Source organism: Euleptes europaea, chromosome 1, assembly GCF_029931775.1.
Source record: "Euleptes europaea isolate rEulEur1 chromosome 1, rEulEur1.hap1, whole genome shotgun sequence".
NCBI lineage: Eukaryota > Metazoa > Chordata > Lepidosauria > Squamata > Sphaerodactylidae > Euleptes > Euleptes europaea.
Window position 1 is genome coordinate 88,931,202 of NC_079312.1, and position 18,591 is coordinate 88,949,792.

Below are 18,591 nucleotides of genomic sequence, written 5' to 3' on the forward strand. Positions count from 1 at the left end.
CTTCAGCTCATTGCTGTGAGTTCTGATGGAAGAACCACTGAAGTCAAAGGGAATCTATCAGCTTTCTGAGCTCTCATATATCAAGAAACTTATTGTTCCAAAATTGAGCTGCCCATAAGTCTGCAACCTGTCCACGCATGAACGGAGTCCTCATAACCGTTTAAATATGCTGCCATAAAGTTGTATAGGTGAAAACATGGGTAAAGCTTAAACCTTTAGGATTTACCAAGTGCACTCAAGCTCCAGCTTAAAAATGAAAAAAATTAACCCCTTCTAAGAAATACAAAATGAATAAGTGCTTCCCTTCCATAAAGCTTTCTGGACATACTATTACATCATCCAGATCATCAGGAAACAAAAATAGTTTGCTGAGTATGACTAAATCGGCTCCATTGCCACTGAAAATTGTCATGATGCACATTATCAACACATTGTTAAGGAAACATGAGTAAAACACCTTTTTATTCACACTTTTACAAAATAACCCAAAAAACCCAAAAAACAAGAACAGAAAAAAGCAACACTATGCATTGAATCTACTACATCAATTATTACCAGCATTCCGATGTACTGATTATAAACTGGACATGTTTGGTGTTTGCACAACTAAAAAAACAAGTGACAAAAGAAAAATCAGGTCCCAGACAAGGATTCAAGATCTGGACTTCTCCTACTGGAATTTTAAAATTTTGCTTAACATGAATACTTTTTTGCTTAACATGAATATTTGGAGAATTTATTGTTCTCTTTTTTAAAACAAAACGGTAACGCACTTGTAAGTGCTGATAGTTTCTTCTTTTATAAAATTTGCAATCATTATTACTAAGATCCATTTTATTTTTTAAAATTTACTATATTCAGAATTTCTCAGTTCAAGAGTGAGCTTTTTGTTCCTCTGCCTGCAGTTGAAACAAAAGCAGTTTGACCAAGTTCTCTCTCTAAATATGAAATGGGCTAGTGGAAGTCATTTGCTAAGGATTGTAGAGAATCTCCCTTTTAGGATAGACTTTTATGGTACTTGGCTTTCACACACTAATGGCACTATAAGGGTACATTACAACCTTAGTTTTGCTTGACACTTTAGAACAGGACTTGGTCACTTTAAGGATCGATCTGAAGTGTTGTCTAGGGAACCTGTGCTGAAAATGCATATCTAGTTACACTGCTTCATCAACTGAAGACGGTACATTTTGTCTTTAAGGAATGACGACTGAGGAATGACTGAGGAACACACTTAAACTGAAATAATTCACATGATGGTATTTAGTGGGGAGGGGGGACACAAACAGCATTGTGCAATGACACTGAAAGAAGCAGTGCACAGGTATCAGAAGCTTAGAATTTGTGTACCCACAATCTGAACTTGTTCAAAAGTGATATTCAATGTTTCACAAAGAAAAAAAAATAGATGCCACAGCTTATACAAAAGTATCTTCATAAAATTTTCACAAAATGTTAACATTATTTAAAAAAATAAAAGAGGGTGCACAGGTTCTCTCTGCATGCACAGGCAGTGCTAACTGAGAACAAAATTAAGCAGGCACAGTGGATAACAAGGAAAGGATGACATGACACAGAAATTAAGAAGCTGTACACAAGGTTCTGCAGTTCCATTTCTGAGAGAAAAGTGGTGTTAGAATGGACACTGATGACAGCCATCAATCCACAAAAGCCTAATCAGTCACTGCTTAGCTCATCTGTTCTGAGAAAAGGTTTATGCTTTTGCTTCAAGTTAAGAAATAAGAAAAAAAGTATGCTAACTTGAAGAAATAGGCTATGGTTGTTTTTTTTTTTTTACCAATTTAGGCTTAAAAGCAGTGTTCTCAATTTTAAAACAATGAAGTAGTACATAAGGGCTAAACACCCTAACAGTGCAAATCATTAGCAGAGAAAGCCTGGTGCAACTTCTTTTACAAGCTGGCCTTTATAACACATGAAACAGATAAAAATTTAGCCTTAGTTTACAATACAATCATTTTCCAAATCTGATTTTTTTAAAGTACAAAATCTCATAAATCAGGTTTTCTGTTGTTCATATACAATCAATAAAGGCTAAATTCAAATTCTATATTTTACAAACAAACAAGTCTGAAAAAGAAGGGAGTGAAGTATGGAAGAATGGTCTTTTGATGTCTACTACTGGCCTCAAAAAAGTAGTGCTACAGATATCTGTGCAAAGAGAATTTATTATAGTAATTCCCCATTTTCAAGGCATGAAATATTACATTGGATAGAACAAACAAGATTACTTGTAACAAATCTAAGAATGGCGCAAATGCACCCATCCCTGCCTAACAGTATACAAAGCATGTTGGGCTCAGAATTGTGTGTCTGATAGCACCTGGCTTTTACTATTTCTTTATCAAATAACTAGATTTAAAATTAAGATCATTAAGAAAGATCCCTGTTGGCCATACCTCACTCCTCTATATTCAGATTTTACAATTTTACAAATAAGTTTGAGGTTGCCCTCTAAAATGTACTTGACTACCTCCTGCTGGGCAGATGGATTCCATTTACCGGGGACAGGAAAGGCAGCACCAGCTCCAGTTGTGCAAAAAGTGAGAAGTGGTCAGAAGGGATGAGTGGATGGGGGCAGCCACTTATATTGTTCTCTATTAACCAGTGATGATCCAAAGGTCCCAAGATGCCAAGAATGTTCAGCTGAGGTTTAGAGTAGAAGATGTAGTCAATAATTCCCTTAAAAAGAAAGAAGAGGGAAAGATGTGTAAGTGCAACCACATCCAAATATCTTTAACAAAAAATAAGCTACAGCAGCAGAAACAGTTGTCATCCCTTCATCAGCTATGCTACAGAAATCTGCATGCAAGATCTATAATCTCCTAAGGGGGACAATACTGTCACTTGGAATTTCTCAAGCATTCTTTCCCCCCATTTTGGCACCTTCAACTATACAGGCCTTTTGAGAACATAGTTTTGTTTTTGTTTAGCACCCTAATGTTAAATATAAAACAAATTCATCTCTTCAGAGAGCCTGTAAGTCCCACTGCTTTTACATAGGCCTGTGATCCTATCTCATCCTCACAATTCATCTTATATATTATAAGGCTTGAGAAGGTACCGCACCCTATGTTAATGAGTTTTAAGTAGTAACAGTAACACTATTAGCTAAAATAAGTTCCTACTTCTAAAGACTCTCACCTTGAAATCAAATGTGTAATTTGTATAAGGCATTAGGCCATTCTCATAGGCACTCTTTAACTTGAAACCATGAGTAATCCTTCCATTGGTGGTTCCATTTTTCCCATTACAACTGAAGTTAGTGAGACTTTCATTGTATCTCAGTTCCTTAAAATCTTTATGGTTTGTTTCTACTCCACCAGTGCTCAAATATTCTACCACACCTACAGTGAAAAGATAAAAGTGACATATCAGTAAACAAATAATACTGCTGTTCATCTTTACATTATGAAGCAGGATAAGGAAGACATTTCACAGTTTTTGTATTTCCACACAAAGGTTAAGTATTCATCAATAAACAAGGTCAAGACATTTCATTCATTCCACCTGCCCAATACTACCTCAAACAAGCACAACAATCATATACCTTCATAGCCAATCCCGATTTTCCTTATTCCCACCTTTATGTATAATGTACTTAAAGCATGTATTCTATTTCAGCGTACCAAAAATTCATTAAGTCAAAGACCTTTCATTACAGTTACAAATGGAATAATGATAGCGCATACCAGAGTCTGGCAGAGAATTCAGATCAGCACAGAGTACAAGTGGAATAGCTACATGTTCTCCTGAAACGCCAGTCTTGAGACTACGAGAGGCTTTGTCAATGATGTTCTTCACCTCAGAAAGGAACATCATGGTCTGGACCAGCTTCACATCAGAATATTCTGGGTCCCAATGCATGTGTGCGTTTGCAACAAGGACCAGCTGTTTGTCCATTCCAAGGTGTGGTTTGCCAGCTAAAATGGAAAATAAAAATGGTTAAAACTGAGGTAGCATAAATGAAACTTTTCAGCATGAGTTCTATCAATAAAAAAAGTTTCCAAAGGAATTTAAAAGACATCATATCAAGCCAGTCATCAATTTAAGCTTCAACAATTTTTTAAAAAATCAGCCAGCCATTTTATGCCCAAAAAATGAAAGTGGGCTTTGTGCTCCCTCTGCTGGATATATTATACTACTGATGTGACAGACAGTAATCAACTAGAACCAAGTTACTGTATGCAATTTTGTTGTGTACAACATTTTGACACACCCAGAATTTTACATTATCTGCATTATTTTCCAGACTCTGCCCCTCCTCATGAAATATTAAAGGCAAGTAAAAACCCTGCAAACTTACAAGCTTGTAGAAATAAAGATTTCATTCAGCAGTCGAAACACATTATTGGAGAAGATAGTATGGATGATTAGTAGTCTGTCTAGAGTACAGACTGGTACAATATTAGGACAGCAGATAAAAAAAGGAGGAGTAGAATCATGGACAATGTGGAAGTGCAAGCACATAGGAGGAGATAGCATGAAGACAGAATAAGTCTTTTTCTGGCCTCAAGAATTTTAATGCATTCTCAGTACATGTCTGAGCCTTTTAAACATTTATTTTAAATCACATGGACTAAAAACTTAGTTATCAACAAAATCAAGGTGGTAGAGAGTTGTCAAATTCAAGTATAATGCATGACAGTCTTTCGCATCTGAAGCCTACCAAAAAGCCTACCCAAAAAGAAAATCAAGAGGGTGACAGTGTAATCTGGTTACATTACAACTGGTTAAAAATAAATGGAGACCAACCAAGGAGAAGATGTGGATCAATCAAATTACAACTGCTTCAAGGAAGCAAAATTAGTAATAATGAGAAACTTATTACTAATGATCATCTATCCTAATTTGATCCTAAACAACAGGAAAGGCTTAGTTGATGAGGTGAAAGTGACCACATAATACTGCAATTTCAGATCCTAGGGAAAGTTAAAGGTGAGAACAGTGAAACAGCCTGTGGATTTCAGGCAAGTGGGTTTTCCTAACTTAGATCATCAGCAATGGAATCATAGCTAACATTTCTGTAGTTGAGAAAGAAGTCCAAGATGTGGGGGAGTTCCTGAAAAAAGGAACAAAAGGCTCAACCGCAAACCACAAAAATGGGAGACACCTAAGTAAGTCAATGCGGCTGCTTAAAAACCTAAGTGATGAGCTCAATCAAGAATGACAGGTCCGGAAAATAGAAAGAGTAAAATCTAGACAGGTATATGTTGTGAGTTGTAAAGTGGTGTTACGGGGGACAGGATATAAGGTTGCACACCTGCCGTTCCTTCCTTTTGCCTGGGAACTTGGGAAGTATTTGCCAGTTACACAGTGGTGCCACACATCTGGTCTCAAATCCCGTAGTATTCTCGCGATGGCAGGCGATAGCTGATGCTTCCGGATAAGACGTGGCTTGAAAATTTGTTTACTCAGAAAAGCCTCCTCCCGGAAGTGGGGGGGGGGATCTGCTCGTCCCTCCCCTTTACACTTCTGAGTTTCTGATTGGTGGCCATAACATCATTCAAAAGGTCTCAATTGTTATGTCTATCTACCGATCAATTTGATTAAGATCCTGCCAGCTTATCCAATGTTTTTAAATGTCAAAGAGTCATCCAAACCTCAGATGGGGAGATACGGATTCTATAGATATTTTTCCACTCCTTCGGGACTTCCAATTCCAGGTAAAACAAAAGAGGTCTTGTTACTTACTCAGATTTTAGAAGAGCAGGTATTCTTGCTTATGTATCATTGCTTAGATGGTAATAGGTAGGGGAGAGCTGAGCCTAATTCCAGAGAGACGTTCGCGGCAATGGTTTTCCCTCAGACCAGGCGGGACCTCATCCAGGATTCCGAGAGTCGTCCGATGGCTCTCTCAGCAAAACTGGGGATCAAACCGCACTTCGTGGGCAGCATGGGAAATCCTGTTTCCCAATCCACTATTTAGGATTGGGTAGGGGTGCAGGATTACACCCCAGATTCGAACGAATCTTGGTTCCCTTGGGAGCCCCCAAGAGACGCGGTGCTCAGCTCAGCGTCCCTAGCGGAAGTCCAATTTGTCAAGAATAAATCAATCCAGACTAACCTTGCCTCTTTTTATTGGGTTGCTACCTTAGTGGACCATGGGAATGCTGTGGGTGTCACATATCTTGAAAGCATTTGAAAGTTCCATCTATCTGGAATGTACCAGGGCGCTCTAGCTTTTTGGACTCCCTGCATCGAACAAGACCCTTCAGTATTTCTACCAATTACTTGGATAGAGAACCCTTGTCAGATTTTCAGATGACACAAAACCAAGAAAGACAGCTAACACCTTAGAAGTTAACATAAAATTCAAAATTGCCTTGATAGGTTGGAAAGCTGGGCAGAAATAAAATGAAATTTCAGCTGAGACAAATACAAATATCTGTGTTTAGGCAAAAAGAATCAAATGACCAGGTATTAGATAGAGGATATGTGCCTTGATGGTAGGATATGTGGCTTGATGGTAGTAAATATGAAAAGAATCTTGGGATTGTTGTCAATCACAAGCTGAGCACCATTTAGCACTTTGATGCAGCTGTCAATGCAATTTTAGCTTGCATTACTCGAAACGTACTATCAAGGTCATTAGAAGTAACCATTCTATTTTATCTGTGCAAAGTCAGATGTCATCTGGAATACAGTGTCCAGATCTGAATGCTATACTTAAGATGTAAACAAATTAGAATAGATAACAGAAAAGAGCAGCAAAGATGGTTTCTGTGAGAACGACAGAGTACAAATGAAATGAATAAAGCTCAGAGAGCGGGGAAAAATTGGTTATTTAGCCTTGAGGAGAAAGCAGGGAGGGGTGGGGGATATGACAGCATTCCTTCAATGCCCAGAGTGCCAGATGGGCCATAGACTTGCTTTCTATTGGTCTGGAGGGTGAAACTAATTCTAACAGTTTTAAATGACAGGAGAACAGATTTCCAGTTGAACATCAGGAGGAACTGGTGATAGTAGTTAGATATGGAAACCAATTACCTAGGGGAATGGTGGACTCCCTCATGCTGTAGAACTTCAAGCAGAGGCTGGATAGCTGTGTATTGAGGATGCTATGAACTACTTGAACTGAGCAGGCGATTGGACTACCGTATATACCCGTGTATAAGCTGACCCGCGTATAAGCCGAGGTGCCTAATTTCTCCCCAAAAATGGGGAAAAATTAGGCACCCGCGTATAAGCTGAGGGTCGGCTTATAACCCCTCCCCCCCCCAGCAGGCTTACCTGGTGCGCAGGCAGGCGGGGGCGGGGGGCCCCCCACGGCCCAGGAGGCCCCGCAGGGCGCTCCTGGCCGGGGGGGAACCGCACGGGCCCGGCGGCAATGGCGGTGAGTTCCTCCCTCCCTCCCCTATTGACCCGCGTATAAGCCGAGGCCGGCTTTTACAGCCCTTTTTTTGGGCTGAAAAACTCGGCTTATACGCGAGTATATACGGTAGATGCTCTGTAGGCTTTATACTCATTGTTTCTCTCAGCCTTCCTTTCAGTTTTCCTGTAAGGAGCCCCCTTAAATCCTTTTCGTGAGGAGGCAAAGTTCTATCTGAACATGCATTAGACTCCACTTAAAAACTGGATGATTACTTACATGACATTTCTATCAACTCCTTACGTAGCTCCAGCAACACAGCAACTCCAATGTTGTCCTTTGTCATCACTCTGTTCAGCATCGCTTCAGATCCCTCTGAGTTTGCCATCGCCAGCTGATTGAATTCAACAGTATGCTTCTGGACCAAGGTGAACCTTAAAAATCATAGTTAAAACCAGAATTGGTTTCAATAATTTGTTTCATTAAAATAGGACAGCTATAGCATACATGTACAACTGGCAGGTCAGAAATACAGAGAGAAAATAATCACCTGCATTTTTTCTCACAGTGATCACTTCCAAGTGATAGTGTACCACAATGAACATGGAACTATACAAGTTAAAGGAAGTTTTTGACTGCTGCATTTGTTAATTACAGACTGCTATATTTGTTAATTACAGACATCATGCCAATTTTCAGAAACTGCTGAATATCCACAAAAAAGCTGGTTTCATGGCCATCAAAAGCACAAAATGCATGCAACATAAAAGAGCTGACAAGCAGGGATTTCTTAAACAGAAATAAATGACATCACTACTTTGCAACTGCACCACCCTCCTTACAACTATTCTCTTGACAAAAACATGCACTATCCAGTGCTTTCAATGAGAAATACTCAATAGTAAGAGCTGGACTACTACAATCACTTTGCATTTGTATAGCACTCCTGAGTATTCAAAGCTCCCTGATGAACATTAACGCAATAATCCTTAAAACCCCTCTACAAGGAAAGTCAGTATAACCTGCATACTGCAGGAGAGGTGTCTGTATGTGTGCGGGTGGATGTTAGACAGATGCTTGCCAAAGGCCATGTAGAGCCAGCATGAAGCAATGGTTAAGAGCGGTGGACTCTAATCTGGAGAACCAGGTTTGATTCCCCACTCCTCCACAGGAAGCCTGCTGAGTGACCCTGGGCCAGTCACAGATTGCTCAGCCCCACCTACCTCACAAGGTGTCTGTTGTGGGGAGGGGAAGGCGACTGTAAGCCATTTTGAGACTCCTTAAAGGTAGAGAAGAAGGGGGGTATAAAAACCAACTCTTCTTCTGCTAGAGTGTTCATAGCCAAGGTGAGGTTGAAACATAAGATTTCCTACCTGACACACGTAGGCACTACACCACCCTTATTCTACATATAAACCACATTATATTTTGTAATTAGAATGTGGTACAGGACTTCTAAAAGAATTTATATTTTCATTAAATTCTAGTTGTATCAAAAAGGTGCAAAATATATACTACTAATATCAGAACACAAATATGTCAAGTCCTTCCATACTAAACATTTTAAAACACCCCAGACTCCCAACAATTATGGAAATAATTAACAAAAGACACCAACTCCCACAAACTTCCCAAGCATTCTTCTTTCCTTACAAAGGGCAGTTTTGTGAGAGGATAATTTTTCTGCTCAAGTCCTGAATACTGAGGTTACTTGATTTTCAAATCACCAAAAAAATTCCTTTTTTTGCAACAAAAAGTGTCCAGAGACAAAATGATGTGACTGTCTGGGACTATCGCGGAAGGAAAAAAAATAAAACAAGACATTACATAACTCCATTGTAGGTAGAGAAGCAGCAAGTTTTTTCTTACTTTTCAATCTTGAAAAATATTGCACAGCCATCAACATGCTTTCTTTCTTGTTCTGACATTGTCCTAGCTCTAGATTTTGGACTGAAGAAGCCATTATAACCACGCTCCTTTAATTCTGCCAGGAAAAAACTGTAGTACTGTTCAGTTTCAACCTCCTACAATGTAAGACAGAATGTATTTAACTGAGCATATAAACACAGTGCAACTTAAATGGAATGCAGTCTTTAATGAAGAGACCATTCCGCCAAAATATGGTTGTTGTGCAGGATTTTTTTTAGTGTTCTTTATGGAAATGTCATGGACAGACAACAGCATTCCCCAGCCTGCCCCTTCCAAAAGCCACAATTCAGAATTGATTTCTCATGTGAACTCAGAGCTAGTTGAGTGGCATATGTGCAGTTTGTTTCTGAGAGGGCCTTAGAAGTTACTCTGAGTTTCCTGAGGAAGTTATACCTAAATCTACCAATAACTACATTAAATTGCTCTGAAATGGCTTATCTCACATAACCCAGAATGCACGCAGAGTACTATGGAACAAAAACTGTTATACTGGAGATCCCCACATGAGTTACAGATGACTCAAACAAGTGAGCCTAGTGACAAAACATAAGCTCAGGCCACCAACTGATCCAACAGGAACCCCCGCATAAGATCCAAATATTTGCCATATTTGGATCTTATGGGGGGGTTTCTGTTGGATCAGTTGGTGGCCTGAACAAGACAACATATCCGCACTTCAGTAATAGTGACAGACTGAAACAAGTCTGACAGCCACCAGTTTGAATTGGGTTTGATCAGTTCCCTTTATTTTATAGATCATCAATTGAAGCATAAACCTGACCAACAATACTTTGAAGATAAGCAGAGCCAACTGCCTTATCAAATTATAAAGATAACTTTCCTAGAAAAATGTTGTAACTTGAAATCTGTCAAGGTACAGTGTGTTTCTATGGAGCTGCTGGTTTTTTCCCACATGTTACTTTGCAGCTGTTTTGATCTTTTGTTCTTTCAGCAATCAATGTTGTGTGAAAACTATGGTAGAAGAATGGAAAGTATTCAAATACACGCTATATATATTATCAGGATTTTGGCAGAAAAGAACATTGCAAAGGTCATCGGAATCTGAGGGATAGTTCTCCAACAGATATCAAACCAATTTGCAGAAAGAGAAGAGGATGTTGTTCCCATAACTAGGCAAATGAATTAAGTCAGAATGGGTCCATATTTCAGGCATGAACGGAAAAGAGGTGGTGAAGACAACACAGGGAAGGACACAAAAAGAATACCTGTAGACAAGTATTATTTTTCTTTAAATTGCATTTCAAACAAGATACACTTTATATACAGTTTTAATCTACTGTTGCTCATCTCTAGCTATCAAGCAACGACAGGCTGTGATGTTACACACAGGAAACAGAATTGCCATGGCTATCAAGGTGCATATTGGCTATCACGGCTGACCCCAATTCCTGCTTTCTGCAGCAAGGCCCTTGTAATCCCTGGCACAGAAACTTTGCAACTCTTCACTGCATCTTCCGGTCTGGCACATGACCTACAGTCATGTAACCCACCCTTCTCACTGATAAAAAAGTAACTGAATGGCATAAGAATTATCGATCAAGAAAGGCAAGCACAGAAATCATGACTAGAGCTGGGAGGGAGGGTAGGTTATTCAAATTTTAGTTTTGTCACTGGTTATTGGACTATATTATTAGAATGCAATACCCAGAGCAGTGGATGGCGACTAGGTGCTGCAAATGCACAGGCATAAGATCACGCTTTGCAATGTCTTATACACTGAAAAATATGATTTAACACATTTTAAAATGCATGTGGACAGGCAAAAGGAACAAAATCATTCCTTACCTGAAGGCTTATGATGTCAGCATTGCAGCTTAAGATTTCCTGCATAATAGCCTTTTTCCTGTATTCCCAGTTCAATGCCCATGACGGGCAATAGCCATATAGCTGCCGAGTAGCGTATTTATCACAGAGGACGTTGTAACACATGACAGAAAACAGAGCTGCCAAACAAGAGTTTTATTTACACACAGAAGTTGTCCAATGTGTAACATACAGCACTAACTCTTTCGAACATCAATCAGTTTTAGGCGCTACTTACTTGAATATATAGTTGAATGACTGATCACATAAAACAGCATAATTCTTACATTTTTTAAATTCTGCCCTTCCTCCAAGGAGCTCAGAGAGACTGGCTGAGGTTAATGAGCTTCATGGTAGAGTGGGGACTTGAACTTAGACCTCACTAGCCCAACACTCTAACCACACCACAATACTGGTGCTCACTATGTTCTCTACAAAAGAATGTCCACTCAACAGCCATGCTTGGACATCAAGCATGTACCAAGTGAGAACAGGCTGGAACAATCCATTAATGAATGAGGTGCAGAGAAGAGTGACGACTCCAATGTGTAAATCCTGCCCTCCTAAAGTCACCAGAGAATGCAACAACTAGCAAAAACTAGCTTATCTTAAGAACTTTCCTAGCCCCTCCAATCCCAAAGATGAAAGCAATCCTTAAACTTCTTAAGACATCTTACTGAATTTCAAGTGGTGCAATTACCTGGGAGTAAGTTCCACTGAAATCAATGGAGCTTATTTCCAAGGAAACTCTAACAGGATCAGGCTGTTAAAGGAGGATCTGATGCTACAGGATAGGAGGCCCCATTTCTGATCTACTTTAACTGTCCCCAAAGATTCAATAATTTTCTGCTGAAGTACCTACATATGAGTTTAATATTGTAATGTATTTAGGTTTAAAATGAAACTGAACTTTCAGGGCAATCCAATGAATATTCATACTGGGAAAATGATTTTAAAAAGGTATTCTTTCACTGCAAGGGTAACAGGTTCCTGAAAAAGGGAATGGAAAGTTTCCTTGGCTTGAGAAGATAAACCTTAAATGCTACCTGTTGGTCTTGTCCGATCTGGTTCTTGCAACATAATCCAAGATCTGGGAGGTGGTTGTTCTGTCGAAACTATTAAGGAAGACAAAAGTAAATATGAGATGGTAATATTTATTTTAAATGGTGCAAATAAGTGTTTAAAAAGTTTCCACTTACTTCTTTTTGCAGTACCTGCCAAGTTATCAAGCAAATAATTCAGTAGCCTTCTTGTTCCATCTGGTTCCTGATAGAGATTCAGAATATCCTGTGTAAGTGGGTTTCCTGTAAAAATGTAGGGAAGAAAAAGAGAAAGAAAACCTCAGACACATAGATCTAGGTTTGTTGGAAAAGCTAGCATATGGGAAGCTTAATTTAGAACATGGGAACTAGAACTAAAACTATTGCTGAAAAGCAGAGACTTCATTAAATTATCAAAGATTCCTCTGGGCTGGGGGAGGCGGAAAGAAACTCGAGTCAATAAAAGGCGTGAAACAGATTTAGTCAAATCAGTTCAGCTTCCGATAAGAAGAAAATTAAAGTAACGAAGAAAACATTTCCTGTAGCATGGATGCTGTGGATAGTGTGCATAAGGATGAGCATGACGCAGTCCTTTTCCACCCTTCCCCATCAGTCCCTGGAGGTCTCTACAACACGGGTGCTGGAGAGGTTACAGAATTTGCATGGACCTAAAGCTGCATGTCAGAGGGGGGCTCCAGCGAGAAGGTGAAACCAAATGAAATCACCCTTTCCTTCCATCAGTTGTGATTCCTCTGAGGCAAAAAATGCCAGCAGTAATGCTAGTCTGGTTCCAGAGCCTCACTGTACTGTTGTGGTATGTGGTTTTCTAATTTTATAATCCAGTTTTGTTACACTGTTGGTTGTAAGTATTACTGCTTTCACCGCATTGTTTTCCATTTGTGGAACTTGCTTTGAGTCTCCAAGAGGAAAGGCGGACTATAAATGAAGGAAATAAAGGATATACTCCATTCCCACAGCATTCAGCACCACCATTTAGAATTCTTGGGGTTTACTGGGGGAAGGGGGGGGGCGAGAGAGAACTGCACCTGCACACATCCTTACAAGCTCTCCACAGGATCCAAGTCAAAATGCAGCCCAGGTCGTAAAGTCATTACTGTTGGCAGCCAATGTGGTAAAGTGATTACTGCTGAAGAATGAGATCAAATAAAGACAGGTACAAAAGGCAAAGAAAAAAAATTAAATGCATACCTTTCAAACCCAATGTCTGTAACTGAAACAGTTTTCCCAGCTCAAATGGTAGAACTCGTAACAGGTTGTTATTTAAATGGAGTTCCCTATTAGCAAAAGTCACATGAAGACAAAAGTAGTAAAATAGTTAATTATTTAAAACTAAAATTGTTTAACTACAGAGGAGAAATTCTACTAAAACAGCACATTTTACAAAGAATGGAAGACTGGCCAGCGAGGATTAGCAATCTTGCAGAATTTGAAGGTATTAAATTTTTATGGATTAATACACACTAAATAGCAAGTCTTCTAAGAATAATCTTGTTAAAGCGTTAAGTAAAAAGAAACAAAAACCCAGCCATGAAGCAAACAGTTCCAACATCCTGGATCTATACTAATCAAAACAGCGTAAGGAGCCAAAATGCAATACTTTTAAAAACAGCACCACATTTATTTATTTATTTAAAACATTTATTGCCTGCCTTTCAGCCTTACAGAAAGTCAAGCTGACTTACAATACAAATGATGACAATATAAATGATAAAACACAACAAAATATATAAAATACATAAAACCACTAATCATCAATAATTTAAAACTGCCACTAGGTAAAAGAACTAAAATTCCTATTGATATAAGTGAGCTGACAGGCCTATTTGCTGCTTCTGGGCTTATAAGTATGATGTTTAAAAAACTGTATCTGTAGACATCAGCATATTTCACCTTTTTGAAACACAATTAATTGCACAACCAGCAAAATTATAAGAACTATTGGAAATGTTAAGAAGCTATTTACTGAGGCAAAAAAGTTTAAATTAAATTAGTTCTAGCCTATTACTTATTATAGAATTTTGCATTTTATTGAATAACTAATACCCTAAGAATGCTGAGTCAGTTTTTAAGAACAATTTCTGTTATGGTCTCCAATAGCCCTTTCTAGGTGTAGGTTACTTCTCAAACTGCTTATACCAGTCATTCTATGGGAATACATATATAATTAATGCTCTGATTTATAGGAATACTGTAATGATTGCAGTCATCTTTCTTTTTTATTAGTTTCTATACCCAGAACCTTTCCATTGCCATTATCAGGGCAGAACTTTAGTTCACTTTATACACATCAGAGATTCTCATGGCTATTCCCAGGTAACAGGGATCCAAGTCATAATGATTGGACTGTTAATTTTTGGGAACCCAATGGACCACATCAGTCACCACACATCTCTAATGATACTGTCACCTTTAAATATATTAGGTCAATTTCAGATATAATTCCTGGCTGGAGCCTGGTGTTAGGTTGGGCCTCTATGAATGCATCTCACATAGTGTTTTCTAAACCTAATCTATACTCAGAAATAATTTGTCTTTTAATATGAAAAGGTGATGAGAAGCAGAGTGTCATGCCAGGCACGAACGATCAACAGACTTGTAGCTTTTAATCACAGAGACATGCACTTGGAGATGAAAGATACAGTCACATGACAGTACGACTGAATAATTTCAGAAGAATGGGTTTCACAGATGTAGCAACTAGGAAGAAAGCATCACAACGATACTTTTAAGGCAATCCCCTAGCTGTACCTAGTGCCAACGTTAGAAATTACAATTTGACCTTGCCATGGATGCTGCTACTAAGTGAACAGCCAATCAATCTGAGTTCTAGAGAGTGATGGGATGGACTTCAAAAATATCCAGTGAGGTACCACAGCCTTATTTTTTTGAACACAAAATGAAGGCCCTGCCTTCAGCACTCAGGTGGGTGGTGACTAGAAACAAGGCCTCTTCAGAAGATATGCCAAACAGTGTTAACACTTCTACAAAAAAAACAGTTTCTTTGGCGCAGCTTCAGGCACCAGGTAAAGGCATCCCTGTTTACCTCTGCTTTTCACAGATTTTCTACTGCTACTGCCAATTTAGTCATTTATTGGAAAAATTATGGTGATTTAGAAATTATAACGTACTTATTTCACTGTGTAATTATTAAGTCCCTTGGACACTTCTTGAAACTGAAAGGTGGGGTATAAACAAAATAAATCACATGATTTTATGACCTTACACCAATGGATAGTAGCAGCAATGACTGTTCACCCCCAAAAGACAAAGAAATGTTTTAGAAAAAGTTTCACCCAATGTGTAACTGACAATGTGACTTTCTTCCCCCCCGCCCACCGATGGCATTTAAATTACACTGACCACTTTTCCATATCAGTTAACACTGCTGGTATTCCTGTTACATATTCCTGTTTCTGTGTATTTCTTGTTTTTGTATATCATGCTATGAAGAAATGTCTTTTCTTAAAGTTAAAAAAAAATTCACCCAAACTCTGAACAGCGCCAGTCATCCAGGTACAGACAGCTGGCATGGAACTGAATCCCTTACCCTAGGGGGCTTGATGCAAATTCAGTTCTTGAGGCACAAGAATCCATCTTTCCAAAAAGTAAACTATAATCCCAGCAAATCTGGGATAACAGACATATCTGAAACTTGCAACAGATTCAATTTCCTACTCATTGCGCCCTTCTTGGAGGACCAAAATACTTTTTAAAAAACCTTTTATTTGGGGTGCAGAGTATGAGCAATTCAGAATTCTGAAGGCATTATAAGCCAAGATAACAATGCAAAGTAGAAACAAATCAAACATTAATTCAAAATTAGCAGAAGCTGACAGGATCTAGCTTTCTGCTGAACTGCAGCATGCAAGCTTACAATTTCACTGTTCACATTAGACCCTCAGAGGAAATATTCATGTTGTATACCTGAGTGACACCATGTTTCCGAGCTCTGCTGGTAAACTGCGGATTTTATTAGAGGACAGGTCCAAATACACTAGATTGTGAAGCTTGGCAATGTCTGAAGGAATACGGGATAAGGAGTTGTCACTGAGATGCAATGCTGTCAAGTGGGTCAGTGACCACAAGGATGAACTTAGGCTTCTTACTTTCCCTGGAAAACAAACAAAACACAGATTATTTACATCCAGTCAAACGCAAAATGCAACTACAGCTGCAACATAAAGGAAAAGGCAAACATTTCCTTCTCTTTCACCCAATGTCTTTCACTTCAAGTATCAAAAGCAAACAAATTTCCTATTATTTCTGGATCACACAAATGTTGAACCTCTTTGTACTTCAACATTTTAACTTCTCACATTTATTTTGGGCATAATCAAATCCTTCCCCATAAGAGAGCAGAAGTCACAGAAAGAAAAAGCAAGATCACGTGTATGGGGTAGCTAATCTGATAGGCAGCCATCCAGAACTGCAATCTTGAGGCTATTACTACCATCTCTGATCAAAACTATGGAGGTGATATTCAGATGAAGAAAGATGTTGTGATAACGGATAAAGTTTAACTATCACTTGACTGTAAGAGTATGTTTTGATTACAACAAAGATTCAGTTACAAGATATGACCAATGTGACTTATATCAACCATAGAACAGAGTACAGGGGCGGCAACCCTGAATTTCATCCTGAGTATCACCTACACTTTTGTCCAACTGTCTGTTGACCCAACTGGGGGAAAACTGGCAACCGTGAACAGTCCAGAAAAACCCAAGAAGGTCATATTTAAAAAGAGGAAACTTAACAAAAATGGAGGGATTATTTAAAACATGTTGGAAGGAAGAATCAGGAAGGTAACATTTCTTCAGGATGTGTGGAGGTTATTTGAAGCCATTATAATACAGGATCAGTGATAATGTTTACCACAAATTAGGAAAGGTAGAAACTATTCTGATAGGATACAACATGAAGGACAGGGAGATTGTAAAGCAGCAAAAGGAATCACACGTGCCACTCTTCACTGTGTTTGGACACATACCCACACTTGAACCATGAGGGTAAGTGAAGTAAGGTCAAGTTCTAAGACCAACTGACAAACTATTCACCTGTCGCCAGCTCCAAATGGCATATACCCAAGAGTTCTTAAGTAACTTAAACATGAAGATGTGGATTTACTATAGAAAGCATGCAGCTTGTCACTAAAATTGGCCTCCTAATCAGATGACTGGAATTTTAAAATTTTAAAAACGAGATACAGAAAAGAACCAGGAATTTACAGAGTGATGCTAGTCCTAAATAAATGTACTGTTAATGCTAATAGTATTAAACATAGGAGCAAACACAAAACCTGTTGTCATGCTATCCACTTGTCTTGCGCTGCTTAGGGACAGGGAACACTTGTGGAATTAAATAAAATACAGATCTTTAAAATATCCATACCCAACATCTACCTGGGGTCAAGGCAGCTACAGCAAACAAACCAACACTAGTTGCGAGGGCACTGAAACAACACTACAGTCCATTGACGAGATAAAATGCATGGTTAAAATGCAAAATGTTTGGCACGTCTTGTACACTTCCCAGGACACTGATCAAGAATACTTACTTGAAGGCTCAAAACATTCCAAAAGTTAGTGTATGAGTTATCAGGTGGGTTTCTCCATGAGATGAAAAATGAATTTCCATGACTTTTGACAGCCATCCTAGATATTATAAGGCATAATCCAGTATGCCACATCCACATCCAGCCATACTCCCACCCCCGGTGCAAGCTATTTGTCTGCACACATTCCAGTAGAAAAGCAGCAGGAAGCTTGGATGGATACACTTAAAAGTGCAGCCATACTGCAAGTGGACCCTAACAGGCCCTACAAACACCTAGACACATGAGAAGTAGAAGAGTTGAATACATGGCTCTACTGAGAATTCTCCATGAGCAGGCAATGCACTCACAGTGCATCGGACCATACATAGTTAACACAATACAAAACTGCTGTCAAGTCAGATTTTTTTTTCTCCATCTCCAGTTCATTACTCTACGTTATAACCTGTGAAATTCATGAGACATGTTAGATTTCATCTTGAACCGTGTTGTTTTTACAGGATGTTTTATATGTTCTTGGTCCCAGAGTAAGATCTGAAACCATGTATTAAGCAACCTTGCTGAAATAATGTATTTATGGCTATGGTCAGTGTCTGGACGGAAGGCCTCTGGCGAAGGCCCCCACAAAGGAAGGAAGGTGGAAACAACTGCAATGAATAAATACAACTCAAATTTTAAGCAAAAAAATTGAATAAAAAATAAAAAATATATTCATTATTTCCTGTACAGCAGGTACTCCTTCACATACCAGTTATTTCCAACTCTGCCCAGTGTGATTTTTTCCCATTGGCTGCTTCTTCTGAGGACATAATTGTGTACATCCTCCGTGGATCAGGTGGATCGTACTTTTCTTTGGGCATTCCTGTCAGCAATAAAGCAAAAATGTGTTACCC

At 38.8% G+C, this 18,591-nt stretch overlaps 1 protein-coding gene across 3 annotated transcripts in view; it reads right to left on the reverse strand.

Annotated features, from left to right (window-relative positions):
- Positions 1-1,798: 1,798 nt before the first annotated feature.
- Positions 1,799-18,591, reverse strand: part of CNOT6 (CCR4-NOT transcription complex subunit 6) — a 37,945-nt gene continuing 21,152 nt past the window's right edge. For all 3 annotated transcript variants that reach the window (XM_056858307.1, XM_056858314.1, XM_056858322.1), the window contains 11 exons: positions 18,447-18,560; positions 16,069-16,255; positions 13,333-13,418; positions 12,283-12,387; positions 12,130-12,198; positions 11,066-11,223; positions 9,200-9,354; positions 7,610-7,764; positions 3,711-3,941; positions 3,163-3,365; positions 1,799-2,700 (listed from right to left, as the gene is read on the reverse strand). In XM_056858307.1, coding sequence (XP_056714285.1) covers positions 2,488-2,700; positions 3,163-3,365; positions 3,711-3,941; positions 7,610-7,764; positions 9,200-9,354; positions 11,066-11,223; positions 12,130-12,198; positions 12,283-12,387; positions 13,333-13,418; positions 16,069-16,255; positions 18,447-18,558 — 1,674 coding nt within the window. In that variant the 5' untranslated portion in view covers positions 18,559-18,560 and the 3' untranslated portion in view covers positions 1,799-2,487. The remainder of the gene's footprint in view (positions 2,701-3,162; positions 3,366-3,710; positions 3,942-7,609; positions 7,765-9,199; positions 9,355-11,065; positions 11,224-12,129; positions 12,199-12,282; positions 12,388-13,332; positions 13,419-16,068; positions 16,256-18,446; positions 18,561-18,591) is intronic.